At 35.1% G+C, this 18,275-nt stretch overlaps 1 protein-coding gene across 1 annotated transcript in view; it reads right to left on the bottom strand.

Moving 5' to 3' along the window:
• Positions 1-222: 222 nt before the first annotated feature.
• The window catches only part of ERBIN (erbb2 interacting protein), a 114,319-nt gene continuing 96,266 nt past the window's right edge, over positions 223-18,275 (bottom strand). The window contains exons 23-29 of the mRNA XM_031051494.2: positions 16,322-17,843; positions 9,516-9,659; positions 8,551-8,682; positions 6,765-6,974; positions 5,511-5,603; positions 4,840-4,914; positions 223-3,460 (exon numbers count right to left, since the gene is read on the bottom strand). Of these exons, the coding sequence (XP_030907354.1) occupies positions 3,353-3,460; positions 4,840-4,914; positions 5,511-5,603; positions 6,765-6,974; positions 8,551-8,682; positions 9,516-9,659; positions 16,322-17,843 (2,284 nt within the window). The 3' untranslated portion in view covers positions 223-3,352. The remainder of the gene's footprint in view (positions 3,461-4,839; positions 4,915-5,510; positions 5,604-6,764; positions 6,975-8,550; positions 8,683-9,515; positions 9,660-16,321; positions 17,844-18,275) is intronic.

Below are 18,275 nucleotides of genomic sequence, written 5' to 3'. Positions count from 1 at the left end.
GATTTCACTGCAAGACTGGGTTATTCACAGGATATTTTGCTTAACCCAGTCTTGCAATGACCTGGAGCAGACAAACTGCTGGCCACTGAGATGCTCAGAGCCAGAGACACAAGTAACTGTCTCTGTATATTCATAAAGTACTGAGGCATACAGAAACTAAAGAAGAATAAAATAGTGTTATGGAGAATTTCTGAGAGCTTGAATAAGTCAATTACACACAGCTTTAAAGAGCATTAGTTTATTATCTATTCTCCATGTGTTAGCTCAGAAACAGTCTAATGATGTACAAAAATTTGGAATGTTGAATAAATGCTAATCAATAAAAACATTTTGTAGCTGTTGATAAGGGAGTATTTCTAAGCAAAACCCAAATAATCATAAAGGTTTGATTCTGTGTGTTGCTTATTGCTATGTTTGTGTTCATAGAATGCTTTCAAGTATATACACACTTTTTAAGTCCAGTCCAAAACAGAAACTAAAAAATATTTACATAATAAATATGTGGGAGACTTCATCTTTTCATTGTATCAGTTGAACTGATTCTTTAATGAACTATATTAAGAATAGAAACAATGAATAGTTTGCCTCAACTCACTGCCATGCTGAGTAACTTAGCCTGCTGATAGATTTTATTCTATTCAAAATGTAGTTTAAGATGTATTCAAAGTGAAAAGTGATGATATTGTCTCTCCTCCTGATGAATCCTGGTGGACTAGTTCAGGAGATGCCTTTCTCCCACTCTCGCAAAATCACCTAGTTTGACATGTGTTCACACACAGACACTCAAGGAACAAACACATTTCAATCCACTGAAAACTCCAACATTTACTGAGTAAAATCATCATAATCCATGTTTTATTAGATGCTTAATTTGCTAATTTACTGAAGACAAGCTTTGGCCAAGTATTTCCACAAGAAGTACTAAACTTCCTGCTATAAATCTCTACTTCTATAGTTCTACCACAGCCAAACAATTTTTGGTAGAATTTTCCTGTGATACATAAATTTGAAAATTAAGTGACACAAGAACATTTAAAACTTCTGTTACCATTAAAGCAAAATACAATACAGTATAATTCCTCAGTGATATATTTAAATGTACTGCAAAATGTATACAAAGTCAGTCCAAGATCAGTAAAGAATCAGTTCTGCTTTTTGGACTTTTCCCTTCTCAAAGATACAGGTTATGAAGAAGACCAAGGTAATTTAGGACTTGTCTGTATGCATTCCCTTTAAAAGGTAGTGTGTGATAAAAATAACATGATTAAAAGTAATGAACATGTGATGGGAATATTTTGCATTTTCAATAAAAAAATAGAAACTAAACAACAAGAAAACACATCTTAGAAGGGGAACACTGAGGCCTGCCATTATATAGCTATGTTTCTCATTCTTTTCTTTGAAGGTTAATAGCACACAGAAAATAAGTGAATTTTATCAAAATACAGCACATTTCTGCTAATATATCAAAAAAATCATTTTTCTATGTAAATATTACTGAAAATCAACTAAAAAGAATTAAAATATACAAAGAGTTGTTAAAGGGTTTCAATTAAAATTATTAGAACTATACACAGTACAATAAGCAATAGTTAACATCCTTGAAAGAAGTGCAATAATATTGAGTTCACTTGTTTATAAAGTACTGCCTGTTTATTACCACTAGCTATGTAAAATCCCCCTCTCTTCCAGCTCATTGTAGAGGCTGGTGTTTTTGCTAGCTGTATTAAAAGCATTTACTTTTGTACACATGGGCTGAAAAAAAAATCAATTTATACTTGTCTCAAACTACCAACTTATAGGTAAGCAAAAATGAACTGCAATAACTGAATATTGCTCCAATGGCAGGCTAATCATTAGCCATGATTAAAAACAGTTATTGGTCTTCTATGGCACTTTTCCCTGGTCCATAACAACCGCGTATTAATTATCACTGCACATTATGCAGTTTTTATTCAATTAAAAAGGAGAAAGAGAAAAATAAAGTTAATGTTTCTGGTAAACAAAATTAACAAAAGCATAATTGAATATTTTATACAATAATAAGGAACAAAGGCAGCCTGTGGTAAATCACTATTAGATTAATATAGTTAGAAACCCTTTAATGACTCTGAAGTGTCTAGTTCACATTTAATGTTACCTGTATGAACAGCCCTTTAAGAAACATCATTACGAACTGGTTGGTTGTAAGTACACCCTCCCCCTCTGCTCTCCATCTCACCACAGCAATTCTCCATCACTGTTCAAAAGTTTCACAAACTTGCTTTGGTTACCTAGCTCCATGCGTATGGTTTCCTTTTTGATTAACAAGGCAATGCAAAGGCCAAACAAAACTGAGATGTCTTTTGTAACCTTTCTACACCATTTACTTTGTGTGTTTTTAAATATATACTACAGGCAACAACCTTAAAAACTGGCCATTTCAGTTTCATTTTTAAAATCGGTAAGTTTAAAATGGAGTACTTTTTACCAAGATAAAAATGTCACCATTTGCACAAAATTGGGATTTCCACAGCAGAGAAAAACTGCTGGGCTCATTTCCACAGTACAGTTGAAAAAATTACGTATGCAAGAAAACCCAACTAAACATGAATTACATGGCAAATGAATATTCAATGACTACATTAAGAACAAATCCTGTAAAATATCACAAGTTTGTAGTTACAGTCTTCCTAGAAAACACCTTAAGCTTTTATTGCATTTTCTATTGGTAGACGTACACTCCAGAGCTAAACACTTTGTCTTCTTTCCTGATGCCAGATTTAGATAGCAGATAGATAGTTGTTTCACCTGACCTTTATCCTGTCCAACCAGCACCACCTTCCATCTACCCATTCATCCATACAATGTGCACATAGCAAAGCCAACATTTTATATCCCCATTTCATATCTAAATAAGTGGTTTCAGCATAACACATTAATATCTAGTAAATAAAAATAAAGGCAATAAACAGCTACAGGACAGACAGCCCTGCCATCCATCCATTGGCTACAACTGAGGCTTTGCAAAGCCTTGCACAAAGTTTAGTAATGTGTATGAATTATCCAAAAATAAACCTACCATCTGTACAAAAAAACAACACAGGTTTGTTCTTGGAGGTGTGATCCTTAGATTGCTGTAATGCTTAAAAACAAGTTTAATCACCATATGCATTTCCAAAATGATTTCCTGTATGTTCCATACAGTGGTATGCCCTCCCTTAACCACAAGTTCGTATCTCCTGTACAAATTTTGATCGTAATTATCGTAATTCTTTTTGAGCTCCTTTCATGTATAAAAATAGGCAAAATACTCAGTTTCTCATAAGTCCTTCAATGTATCCTGCTGGCTTTTCCCCTACATCCACAGTACTTATACAGAAACTTCTCGCACAATGATGAGTTCCACTGCATTCTGAAAAGTCTTTAGCAAAGATACTGCTTGTCCATGATCAATATTGATGAAGCTGTATCCATTAGCCTAAAAAGAAATAGAATCATAGAATAGTTAGGGTTGGAAAGGACCTTAAGATCATCTAGTTCCAATCCCCCTGCCATGGGCAGTGACAGTCTCTTATGCCATGTTAGTGAAACATGTCATGTTTTATGTTTTTATTTAAGGTTTTAAATAACCAAATTCTACAGTAATGCAGACAACAAAACACTGCATCTTTGCAGATTATGTCATCGATGTGTCTTGAACATGTACCTGTATGGTACAAGAAATTAAACTACCGTGTTAGCTCTTGAGGAATTTTGCCTAATAAGTATTTCAAATAACCAAAAGAGAAAACACAGAAATCTAAGTCATCAGTCTTAATACAGCCACACACACACACAAAAAAAAGCAAATTATACATCCTAGTTTAAATATCAGAATAGTAGAAATGGCATTAGTGATAAATTAAAACTGTTGAAGCCTTTAACAAAAACTAGTAATTGCATTGAGAGCCATTTTAGGGTGTGAGACGTCCTGAGGTCACCCCAAGCTTGAATATACCTATGACTCTAAACAACATTGTCATTCCTGGGACAAGTTTGGATTGGCAAACAAAGACACACCTAGGTGGACTACAAAAGAGAGGGAAAACATGGCTATAGTTCAACTTCTCAGGTTGTACTACTGAAAACTCATGTTCAGTCTGGGTGATAAAATCTTGCAGAACAACAGATTTGTACCGTTTAAACTTACTGCTTCCAGCTGTGCATCCAACCTTTCACCCTGAGCTACTGCCCCTCATATGGTGACAGAGGGAACTGGTCGCATGTTCTGCACCTTAACTGTGTGATTTTGGAGCTCCGGCTCCTTATCCCATCACTGAACACTTGCTGTTGTTCAGCTACCAGTTGAACCATTTGTTGTAAACGCAGTGTTTTTGATATCTGTCTAGGGTTGTTGACAAAGATTTTTACACACAGACTGTTCAGACACCAAAAGTGGCAATAACCCTTCCAAATCATCACTGGTACAGAATGTCCTAACATGCTGGTGTTCAAACACATTATTCGGAACACTGCGTATGAATGACCACGAGTTAAATAACTGAATGATAGTAAAGCCTAATGAAATGCCCACATTCCATCTTGAAAAGCAGCATTAGGCCTGTTTTCTGTCTTTAAAAGGATGAAAAATGTTCAGAGTTTGAAAAAAATGATCCAATTGATTAATGATTCAGCCTGTATCACCTATCCTAATGTTAGATGGAATAAAATTAAGAGCATCATCCCCGAATGTAAGAATGCTTCTGGAAAAGATAACGGTAATCTATCTGAAAATTGAACATTCTCCTCTTAGAAAAGGTGCAAACCACAGCTCAATTCGTATATTACATAGGCTAGTTGATTAAATTACTACAGTACCTGAATTATTTTATCTCCAGGCTGCAATAACTTTGATGCTGGTCCTTCTGGTTGTACTCTGGTTACAAATATACCCTTGAAAAACAGAGGTAGAAAATATTTTTGACAACTTATTTCATGAATAGTAGGATAGCATGAAACAGATGCAATTAAAAACATTTTTTTCCATTTTCCATCCTAAAAGAATAAAATACTATTCTACAGGTCTACCAGATTTTGACAGCCTTTCTTTTCTGATGTTAAATCCAGGAGAATTGCCTTTAAAGGAGTACAGAAGAGCAAATTCTGATCTGCCTTTGTTTAATTTAGCAGATGTATACATCAAGATTATCAACCACCAGATATATGGATGTAGGCTAAATCATGTTCTGTTTTAAGAGGCTTCCTAATTGTAAATTCCATAATCCAGTATGCCAAATCTGTTGACTGATATCTGGAACTGTGTAAAGACCACTCAGCTAAAATAAACCTCTGTATTGACATGTGACCATTTTAGTCACCTACCACTTTTATTTTCCATATCATTTGTCCCCAGTTTTCTACCATCCTGTCCTGGATTTTAGTGGTTTGGGGAATACGTAACTTCTCGCCCCCCCTTTTTTTTTGCTAAACATTAGAAAGATTATTATTAATCAGAATGATTTTGAGATGCATTAGTATAAAATACTCACATCATCTTCAGGTCTGAATGGATTCCCTCTTCCACCAACTCCTCCTGATATGCTAAATCCAAGTTCTGGGTCCTTGTCAATTCTCACTCGAATCTAAGTAGTTACAAACGAAGTTAGATGCTAACTTGCTGAAAATCTGCATTCAAAACTACTGTAACAAAATTATTACTAAGGAATTCAGGAGAACAAAAGTTTTTTTAAAAAAACTTAGAAAAAAGCCTTTATGACAGTTCAAGAAAATCTTATATATCATAATACTAATTCAGAACAAGACTCCAATACAACTGCATCAGGTATCATTGTACATAAGCTTTACTCCAGTACCACTATTATTATAATCATAGTTCATGTAGGCTTTAAATTCAGAGATATTTTTGATATTATGTAAATAAATTTAATGCCCCCAGCAAATATACATTCTTATGAAAGAATGTTCCTTTTATTTCATTGCTACCTCTAGCTGAACTTTACAAATCAAGCCTCGCTCCTTCTTTCACTCTAAGTTCTATGTAGCCAATATTATCTCTCCTTTCTGTTGCCAGAATGGTTGACTAGAAAACATTCTACACAAGTAGTGCACATTCTCATTCTAGAAAAGAATAAAAACATACTTTTCAGTATTTTCCTCAAAACCCCAAAACAATACAATGTTCTTCTGTCCAAGAACAGAAAGTAGGTTGACCACAATGAAAGAGATGCTATATTGTAAAAGAATTTATTACCCACATCTGCTTATGATACATAAAACTGATAATTATCAGGCATGCATCAGATGCTCACAGTTTTCTTATCCTGGCTTTGGCCTATAGAGGAACATTTCTACATATGCAGGGTTTTGAACCTTTCTGGGTAGCAATGAAGAGATGCAAAGTACTCTAAATTGTACTGCTACTTTGAATTTTCTCAGTTCCTAGATAAACAATGAGTTGGTGATCAATAAACGTAGTTGAGAAATTAATTTCTAGCTCAGTAAAAAGATTCAACTTTAAGATTCTGGTATATTCTGTTAAAAAATCTGTTGCATTTCTCTCAAAACATCTACAGAAAAAGTAAAAAGAGCTCAAAACTAGAAGGAGTGTACGATTTCAGCGGTGTAACTGCACTGACATAAAATTCTGTCTTCTGGTGAAGATAAATTTCTGTACGATATCTGTCACCATCTACAGAGAAATGGTAATAAACAAAATCAATCTAACAATTCACTGCCATTGACACGGAGATGCTATACCATCAAGTTAGATTTTATTTTATTACCTCTTGCTTTGCCAACTCATGGCTTTGTCTGGGAGAACACTGGGACTGAGAATAGGGAGGTTGGTGGGCAACTTTCAACATCAGATAATCAATTAACTGCTCTCTAGATGGATGTCTTGCTACTGATGATTGAGGAGGGAGATGATGGACTTGGCTGTAGTTTGCCTGAGATCTCTGAGGCTGGCACATTTGTCCATTTGTCAAAGGTACCTGAATAAAACATGAATACTCAATGTCACACATTTTATAAGTAGCAATCCTCATTTCCTCCTTTATTACTTAAATACTTCTCATACTACTGTTCTAAATCATGTACTATTATACTAAATTTTCTTTATAGTCATCAGCTCTGGCCTCCTGATAACAAATCTGAAAATCAAAAGCTTAGAGTGCTAATCTAACTAGAACAGACTAGAGAGCCTCTGCTTTTTAGCACTTGTTTCATTGTGCTTACCCAGCCATTATTTTCTAGCAGTGCAACTGACAGTATTGACACTTGATTGATATCATTATAGTTTGCACTTTTACAGCATTAAACTCAGATTTTGTAACAGTTCCCTGAAGATCATACAGAAAATAAAAATCCCACACAGAAATTATATGCTTTCCAAACTTTTTTTGGTGATCACTTCACAAGAAACCCTTTTGAGCAAATTCACATACAAGTTCAAGATCTTAGCATCAAAAATTTAATGATATTTGTAATAAACATTACTCTTTTGTTAATACATCTGTCACTGATTTGATAGGTATAATAATGACAAACAGCAGTAAGGTACACAACTGTTAAGACGCAGTGCATTCAAAACACATCACTAGGAATGATGCCAGATGTTTCTTATTGAAGCCTCAGTTACTGTTCAGTTCTGCAGCTCTGTGCTGAGATGGACAGCCTTTTTCCTCCTTGCCCATATGCCTTGTGCTCTTACCCAGCCTAAGCAGTTACTTGTGTCTGTATGACTCCCACATTCCAAAAATGCTACAGGCTTGAGTTACAGGTATTTTGTGACTGCCACCATTATCCCATTAATTATAACATACAAGGATATTAAAATGTTCTCCCTCCTCTCAATAAATATTATAAAACCTGAAGTGTACAAATGTCAACCCTTAACCATGTTATGTGAATGGACATGTCAGAATCTTTACATGATTTTCTACTGCCTTTTCTGAAAATGTAAAGCGTGACAGGAAAACTATTTTGTTGCACTGTACACAGAGATTACATAGGCAACACCTATGCAAATTCCCCATATCCAGTGCCTGCAGAAATGCAACTGAAATTACTGAAGTTATAAAAGGGGAATCAATTGCTGCATTGTAATAATTTACAAGCATTCATTTAGTTTCATGGTAATAAGTTCTGCCTCCACAGATGGTCCTCAGAGATCAATACAGAATGTCTCCTAAAAACTAGTTTATCATCATAATTTCATCACGACAGATTTCAGTTTTGTTCTTTAAAAGGTTTAATTGGTTTCAGATTGCTATCCTGAAATGATCTGCCACATTCGGACTTTTACTTGCAATTATGTCTTTGGCTGCACATTTCTTCTTTCGAAGATCCTGCTGAAGGAAAATGAGAACTGTCTCCCTTTGCATAGTTAACTATTTTGTCTTCCAAAAAGAGGATGCTATTTCATTTATGCCACCTTTTACATGGGTATCACATTCTAAAGTTGCTCCAGTTCTAACCATCCCAGCATGTTTCTACTATCAACAAAAAAATATATTCTTACAAATAATAATAAATATATCCCATCCATGGTGTCATGTAGATTGTTACCTGCACAGCTATTTTCTTCATGCTGTCCGGAGGAACATCTTTGAGACTAAGTGTAGCAGATGAGTAATTCTGCTGTCCTGAAATGAATACCTCATCCTGGCATTGGTCTCCTGGAGTAGAAGCCTGGGGATGCTTTAAGCAGAATGAAATAGTAAAGGTGGTTGTCTTTATATAATCAAAACAAATAAACAAAAAATCTCATAAGAAGCCCAGAATAAAACATTTTAAGGCCTTTATCATTATTTTTCTTAAGTAGTACACTGCTTATGTAGAAAATCTTATTAGCCAAGACACCACACACATAAAATATTGATGGATATTTACAAAAACTAGCAACTGTAGAGGTGCCTTTGATCACCAATAAACTGATAAGAAAAAATCAACAAATGCTAAGAAGTGCCTCTTCAGGAATTAATATCCTTAAAAGAAGTCTTCTGTTGACTTTATGCTATTCACTATGGATACTATAACATCACTAAGGATGCTTGGCGTTAGAGTAATTCCCTCTTATTTTCTTATAAACTAAAATATTAATTTTCTTGAATGCCTACAGTATCTTACAGTACAGTTTATATCATCAGAATTTGTTTTGGGGAGGAAAAAGCATAACAGGATTTTGTTCAAGCCTTTATCAATCTAGGTTAAATTCAGAATTATAGTCTCTTGTTCACATGTGTACTATGAAACCAGACAGTTTCACGTATGTTTATCCATCTATGAAAGCCAATTAGAAAACTCAACTTCATGACACTAAATTGTGTCTTGCAATAAGTTTAATGAATATGAAATAAAGGCAAAGTATCTGATTTAATGCCTATAAAAAAATCCAGCACATAACTTATATTTCCTTTATTCAAAGCACTGTCCATATGTAAAATGATAACTTAGTTATCAATTTAAGGACACCTCTCATAGTTTATTCTTTCCCCATTTATATATTGCAATAGCCTCCTGAAGGTACTCACTCGAACAATGTGCACACCAGAACATCTTCCGTCTGCAACACTCAAGGCAACACTACCCTGGCTGCCATGCAGATCCCTAGAGCTGCCATAGTGAAAGCTGCTAACTGCAGCATAATTGGAATTAAAGGACCTAGACAGCATGCTCTGAATAAAGAGGGGACAGATTTAACACAGTGATTAGTGCAGCATGCATAAACCACAAGACATGTTATACATAGACTAATACAAACATATTCCATTGTCATGCAAGATAAAAACCATGCAAGAACAGTACCACTGTGATGTACAAAAGATAACTCAGTGACCCCTATTTACCTTTATTTACTGTAAGTCAGCATGCAACCATCAGTTAACATGCAGAATTACATGTAAATAAAGTCATTCAAATGTTCAGGTGTCTGGAACAACAATAGATATGCACAGCTTATCAAAATTTCTAGGTTGTTAAATTTGCAACATGTTGTAGGAAGAGAAGCTGGCAGTCAAGATAAACAACTGTGGAAAACCATTTAATTACCAGTTATTACCGTGTCTCATTTTTTCTGGTACAGTACAAATAAGAATTTACACAGAGACAGAGATTTGACTGACTGGGTTTTCTTGTTATTGCAATGCTGTCAATGTCTGCAATGCATCCAGTAACACTTCATTCAAGACTGCGAATGAGCCTCATTTAAAGAAAAAGAGGCTCGAAGGAAACCTTGGAGTCCACCCCTGTGCCACTGTAGGCAATCAAACAGGTAACAAGAACTCAAGAACAGAAGTGATAGTGGTTTCTTCATTACCTTGCAAACCTGACCTCTGCAATATTGGCAAGGGTAATAGAAAGAAAGCAGTACACATTACCATCTTTCTACCATGGACTTTTGTAGTTGTAAGAATAAAACAAAATAAAGAGACAGCACAAAAGAAGAAAAGGAAAATCCTGCATGTGCCACCTGACAAATGAAGCAAAGAATCAAAACATACCAAATTCAAAGGGTTTTTTTTCTAAGTTTTTGATTTTTCTTAGTTAAAAAAGGAAGTTCAAAATACATATAATTTGACTGAGATACTGCAACAACTCTTATATTTTGGTGTTTGTTGACTACATGTATTAATCTAATTTTGAAAATAGTCACTATTCCTCAGGCAGACATTTGCTCTTTCATACTAGATTTATATTGTGAAACTAAAACCAGTTTAATAATCAAAGTCATATGCCTCTGCATATTCATATTCCCCCGATACTCTTGTAGCACAGTAATTGGAAACTCCCTTGGAAAAGAACAGTATTTACTGACAATAACAACCTTTTCCAAGGCTCTTGGATAACCTCTCAATGGCATAGTGAGCTTACTGGCATAGTGAGCTTTCTTACTCCATACTCCAGTCCTACTATCTACCCTGTTCGCTCATCAATGGATTTTTTTAAAGCTTCCAGACAAGTTTCCAGAGGCTTTCCCCTTCTTGGTAAAGCACTTAGCATTCAAGTATTACTTTACTAATCATTCAGTCTAAGCTTAACTGCTCCTCTGTGTTTCAGGCCAAACACCCAGATGAACTGCCAAAGCCTTAGCTCCGTAGCCCCTCAAAGTGTGGTCTTACAATTCTTATCAAACAGTCTCTAATAATTAGCCAGGTGATCTTCTTCCCCCATTCGTATCGTCAACTCCCTGACACTTCCTTACAGGAAGGCTCCTCCTCTCAAAAGCTCCTATATCTCTGCATCTACTCTAAGTAGCATAAAGAGAAATAAAAATAGAAGGAATGTATGATGAGACTAGAAAGCTATCTTCTCAAAGTGTCTGTAGCAAACTACCTTACTATAAAGATCCTCAGATCCAGTAGATTCATTATTCTCTTAGAAGGACCCAAACAGATGGTCAATAAATGGTAACAGCCTAAATCCAGATTGGTATTTACAATCCAAGGTAGATATGCAATAGGAGGTACAACTTTCCTAAAATTTCTAGAGGCGTGAACTTGTCCATCAGGAATCAAAATTTCAGTTACCTCAGTTTAGTGAGCTTCAAGGTGATTACATAGCCTGAGAGTTGTTTTATTCGAGGCATAATGAAAGCATAATGGCATAAAAAGTTATAATTCAAGTATTTGAGGCTCAAGAAAACTCATTTCAATTACTCTAAAATGATCCACACTGACTGATACACATGCCATATTTCACTACATTTTTGTGAAAGCTAAGTTTTCTAGAAATTGGTTTTTCAAACACAAAGAGTGAAATAAAAGCTACAATACATCAAAAAAAAGTCTATGTACAAAGCCACATTAGCATGGAAATCAGGATTTGTAGTCAAAATCAGCCTCTAATGGAATCAGTTTAGGTGCAGGCAGCTGGTAGCATAGTTTTGGGGCTGGTTTACATTCTTTTTGAATGCTAAGAGTGAGAACATATTTTCCATTTTGCATCTTATACGAGAATTAACAATTTCAGATTTCAAAAGGGTGTTTTTTTGTGAATTGAAGTACCTTAATGCATTTATTTAGGTGCAAGAAAAAAAATCAATTGCCATCTAAAGGTGGATGTAAGTTGTCTTTTTAGACTGTATTAGATCTTCATAAATTCCTTCACCTTCTATCTTCACCTTGACTTTTTTTAAGATTCTTTAGAAAAAAATTGTTCAAACTATTCTGGAACACTTGAAATGCCTAAATTAATACTTTAAGCCTTTTAGAATAAAAGCATCCAAGCTAAAAAAACAAACAAACAAACAAAACAAAAAAAAAATCAAAACCAAAAAACCCACCAAAAAAACCCACCAAAAAACGCACCAAAAACCCACCAGATTTTGTTTGAAATACGATAGAATTCTAGCAAGATACCAGTTTATCCTGAAGAACTTAAATGAAACTATTCTTCAATCACAAGAGGAGAAAAAAGGGCATGAATTTAGGTCTCTGACCCTGCAAAAAATGTATCTTCAGTAAGTGACAGCATTCCTATTGCAGAGTTACAGATGGTAAATCACATATAATTTAAATTCTACTACCATAAAACATTTGCAGAATTAGAACATTTATTGTTTGCATTTCAAATGCACAAGAATTTTATTCTTTTTAAAGTGTGATGTATTGACTTCTGAACTCCACAAAACACCATTATAACACATTGATGATTCAGCAGTCATTTCAAAATGGAGCAAAAGAATAAAACTAAAATAAAATTTTTAAACTAATGGCTACTGAATGAATATCACTGTAAAAATATTCTTCAGAATATGATCTTATTAACACCTAAGCACTCAATTTTATGTGTGCAGACTCACTGAAGTTACTTTCTTTGACATGTAGAAGCAAGCTTAGCTTGGAGAAAATCTGAGGCCGTATCAATTAAAGTATCTTCATGTTAGGTATGTAGTGTAAAAAATGAATTAACTAAAAACTTTCGCACTTTGATTAAAACGGCAATTCTATATCAATACTGAAACACTTGGGACATTTTTCTTTTAATAAGGCACTGTACGCTAACAACTCAGAATAAAACCACCTACTCTGATTTCTGAATTGGAAAGGAGGAATCAAACTTTATGAGTTCTCTGAAAGCTCTTTCATGTCAGATAAACAGTAGTTAAAGCAAATAAACAGAAGATGGAGGAATTCCAGATGAAATTAGAATTGAAAGCAAACACGCACCTGATGAACTCCCAAGAGATCCACAACAAAAAAAAGAAAATATACTTATGTAAGGAAAGGACAAATTCAGACCCAGTAACTGTTCCTGCCTACTCAGCACACAGAAATAAAACAGATATTTGCAGATAACTGTTGCAGATGGTTATTTTTGCAATTTATGAATGAGAAATTCCTCTACCACACTTAAATGTGTGTGACATTGGTGTTCCTACATAGGCAGTATTTTAGTTTAAATTCCTAAATGAAAACTTTCAACAAAACCACTTTAAAAGATTATTGCAACATGTCTGGCAGTAAATTGACAAGTCACACTCAAAAAGAAAAAAAAAATATACTGAGAAATATTACTATTCTTCAAAACTCACCAGCACTAAATTTATGAGGTTGGTGGTAGGGCAGAATTGGCTGCATCCTCTCCAACTGCTCACATGTATAACCACTAGAGAGCAGCCTGACATCTAAATATGCTCTTTATCCCATAATAAAATACGATGTGCATCAGGTAATCATATTGTTTTCCCTGAATATATGCAAAATTCCTATTTACAAATGGTGTCATCAACTGTCTTCGCCTTCCCTCAACCAGGTGGACAATTTCAGCTGGTTGGTGTGTTTGTGCCCCGTTATAGCTTGTCGAAGGGATTACAAATGCTGGCAATCCATTGTTACTAATTTTTGCTGGATTTCAAACTACCCTGTACCTCTCTTAATGTAAGTTAAACTCCTGAAAGCTTTTTTTCCCCCAATACTTATATCAGATAAAAATTCCAAGAACTAGCTTCTCCAACAAGCCAGCAATTTATTTAAGTAGGTTCATACCCCCTCTCCAATTATGAAATTTTATAAAAAACCGAATAAACGAGTACTTCAGGAGCTTAGCAAAAAAGAAAACAAACCCCCAAATAAACCCACAACAAAACCAACCCCACAAAACCCACTATACCTTCTTTCCTAATAAGCACAAGATAGAAATAACAGACATGATTAAGTTCAGTAAGAGAGTCAGAAAAGTTCCAGCAAAGGTAATAGTATTAACTCATATTGTTGTGTATGACCATAAGCAAGAAGGTACGTATTAAATATTCATCAAAAGGCTTAATTTTGTATACCTGTTTTTTATCAGTGTTGTGTCTTGTGCTTTAAAAAAAGAAATACCATTTTAAATCCATGAAAGCTTTGTCAAAGCAATTTCCAGTAAATGTTTCTTAAATGAGGTCTGTAATTGAACTTAAATGCTTGTTCCTTAAATGAGTTCTGTAATTACTGAAAAGTTTTTCAGACTTCAAAACATTTCAGAAGTCTGTTTTACAGATAAAGGCCCCCTGTACAGCTAATTTTTAATTACAAACAGAAACAGTGAAACCATTATTTTAAAAGAACAAAGAAATATCCAGTAAATTCCTAGATTTTCCACATTATCATATTTGCCAGCTGCCATATAGAATGATATCTGCATTTTTCACAGTTTGGATTTTTAAGTCAGTCATTTCCCAGATATTATATACCCTTTCACTTTTAAACCCAGAAATAAGTCTCAGATTACTAAGTAAAAGCTACTTTAAAATGCTTCAAAGACAGAACAAAAGAAACACACCCCTACAAAAGAGACTAACATCTGTTAAATCTTAGATGCACAGCTAAGATCTCAATAGCAGCTATTCCGTATCACTCTAGTAAGAAACCAAAATTAAGGTTTACATATAAAGCATGATAGAAAGTATGGATAAATATACTGGAATCAAGTCAGGCAATTTCATTTCAGTAAAGGTGACTATGCTTCTATAGTACCTGAATGGTCATCATTAATGTATTAAACATTGTTCCGAACATATCAAATGTAGATGATACAAGAACTAGCTACAGACAAACTGCATTAGCAGTGCACTGAGGTTTCATGTCCCTCTGCATTCAGGGATCGATGGGATTTTTGCCTGTCATTTTATGTAAAGTTTGATATCTGCATCCAGGAGAATGGAAGGTCAGAGAATGCACCTTTTGTGAGGGCTGGAAGATGATGAACTTTGTGACACCCTTGTGGGACAAAGGGCCCACACACAACAGCACAATGCTGTGAAAGCCTTAAAATTTATGTTGTACTGACTCAGGATCAGGAGAACAGGTGCAGCTCCTTTAAAAAACAAACAAAATCCATACCTTTCTTTCACCAGAAGTCACACAACTTAAACCAAAAGCAAATCTATCCCTCCAAATACTTGGATTTCCAAAGAAAAATTATAGTTTAAAGTAATTTTTCCAACCATCTCCAATTAAATTTCTTTAGTTGAAAAGAAAATCCATCTAGCTGGCATAATCAAAATGTATTTTGGTTGCTTTACTCACTTCCCCTCCAAGGAAACTGGATCAGGCTAATGACATACTACCCATTATTTAATGATGTTATTTTAAACAACTTTAGCTGGACAGCATAGATTTCACTCTTCCAGACTCTACTCCAATTCTTATATATATGATTGTTCAGCTTTATATATCAGCTTAAATTCTTGATAGCATTTACAGTACATAAATAATCCTGTTCATCATCTCTAGTTATATCAATACCTCCTGTGATATCCTGAAATGAACAAGATTTTTATGTGTTCTCATCTCACAGCAATAAATATTCATTCAACAATCTGTCAGATACCCAGCTTCAAAAGACAACTGGCTTGGAGGCAAATACATGTTAATTATGGCTTTTGAATTCTTCAGCAATTGAAGCTGTAAACCTGTACTTCCAAATAAAATTTACCGATTTTTTTCTCTGTTCTTAAAGAGAAGAAGTAGGGGAGGAAAGACAGAACAGAAAGATCAAGAAGTGTAAGGGAATACTCTAGTATAATATAAATATAATGCTAAAGTAAAAATTACCTGACCTAGAAGACCTGGCCTTGCAATCCAGGAGGTCAATGTGACATTATTTAATGTATACTAAAGTAATTGGGCTAAGCTGGCAAGTATGAAGTAAAAGCAGTAGGGATTTTTTTCCTTCAGGGGAAAAGTTCATTTACAGTCTACTGTTTGTTTAGTTTCATCACAAACACCTTTATCCTTTTCAAGGTAGTGGCAGATGTACCTTTGCACTGGTAATTAAAAGCAGTTCAAAACAAAGTATTTTATTTATTCCATACACAGGTAGCAGACAAGTAGAAAAGTTTTAAAACTGTTCTTACCTTTTCTAGCTTTTTAGCCTCAATATGTCGCAGCACCTGTTCCCTCCAGTCATGAGGGACTTTGCTTTTCCCTGGAGGGTCTAATAAAGAGTGCTCTGAGTTAACCCTTGGGTTTGATCTCTTTGATGGGCTAGTCCGTGAATAATTGAAGTCACTAACTGACATAGTTCTTTCTGGTATTTCATTCACTGATGGCCTAGCACTCTGCGGTCGGGGCACATTTGGACCATCAATGCTGTATGTCCTAGCAGAAAGAGGTCTCTGTTGCCCAGACATTAATGGTGGAGCTCTTCCCATTGAATGCAAATCTCTGTATGTTAAATAGTCCCCTTCAGGAACCTGTGGCCTCCTTGAAGGTACAATATCCCCAACATTTATAGAAGCTGTTGAAGACACACTGCTTTGCCTTTGAAGAGTGTGTCTGGTTGCTCCTGGGAGCAGTCTGTCATTTGGTGGAATAGCCCACATATCTATGTGTCTCCCAGCCATCCGTTGATGAGTATTATACACAGTGCTGGCTCGGACATTGTTATGATTTGAGAAATTCATATTGGCAGAATGCTTAACATAGCTAGGAGTTTCTGTACTGTCAGACCTAAGGGGACGTGAAGGAGGTAAGCTGCCTTGTTCTACTTGGGTGTTTTGTTTCTGGGGCCACAAGGTGTCTTTTGCTGTTGCACTGCTACTGTACTGAATATTATACTGGGGAGCACAGAACATCTGTGTACCACTTGCCGCTGATCCTCTCACTACATTAGCACCTTCAGGATTGTGATTTGAGTCGAACTTGAACACAGTTTTTGTAGAAGATACTAAATCAGATGATGATGATGACCCAGGAAAAACCTGCAAAGGCTGATCATAGAGAAGTGTAGCAGATTTACTTCGGACTATGTTTTTTCCATCTGCACTATCAGGTGCTGATTTTACCACTGAGTTTGGCTGTTGAGATACATCCTCATTGACAATATTGTATATTTTCATACCACCAGTGTCCATACTAGTGATGCTATGAGATTTCATCACAGGACCACTTCTCTGTGGGGACAAATCTTCAGTGCTCCTTGCAACAGACAGCTCAGCAGAATCGCCATCAACTGTAGTGCTTCTTGTTAGTTTGTCTTTACTGGGAGACTGTACTGCTTCCTCAGGATGTCCATTTACTTTATTCATAGGATACTTATTTTCATTTTCCAAGCGCTCACTTTCTTCTTTTGTGTTGTTATTCAAAAAGCCCTTTACTGAAACAACTTCCTGTGTTTGCAACTTCTCTACAGGAACTGGCACTGCCTCTTCACTAGCCAGTTTATTGATATTCATGTTTATTTGGTCTAATTTGTGAGACTCCTCCGTAGGAGTGCTCAAATCAACACCTTTTCCTATCAGACCTAATCTTTCTTCAATGCTTAATTCATATTCAGACAAATTTGTAACCTTCTCTTGCACATTTATTTTTTCTTCTACTGTAATCCTCAATTCACCTGCATTTTGTAGAAGATTATTCAAATTTTCATCTTCTCGCCTGGAAGAAAGGATGACTTTTAAAAGAAACCCCCAAAAAACCCAACATATTTAAGAACTGTTTTTGAAAAAATAATCAATAGCATGCAACACAGCCTTAATGTGCACACAAAAGAGCACAAAGACCAATATACAACCTGATTTAAGATATGCTATCTTACCATTACAGAAATACAATATACAGAAGGCTCACTTTGTAAATGCTTTTGACATCTAATTTCACAAGTTTGTTTAAAGTAACAGGAATTATTAAAGACAGTTTGAAACTGTCAAAAACTAGAGAGTAAAAATATATTTTTTTAATCAAATACTTACAAGTTCCAAGACAATTTTAGAGATATAGCTTCTTTTTACTGATTTTTTTTTAAAGGGCACCTTCTAAATAAAATTTCATGAAGACTACCAACCTGTAAGTCCATTCCTTGGTTTTGAA

The sequence above is a fragment of the Melopsittacus undulatus genome, chromosome Z (genome assembly GCF_012275295.1).
Source record: "Melopsittacus undulatus isolate bMelUnd1 chromosome Z, bMelUnd1.mat.Z, whole genome shotgun sequence".
NCBI lineage: Eukaryota > Metazoa > Chordata > Aves > Psittaciformes > Psittaculidae > Melopsittacus > Melopsittacus undulatus.
Note: the sequence above shows the minus strand (reverse complement) of the source record. Positions and strands in the feature narration are given on the sequence as shown.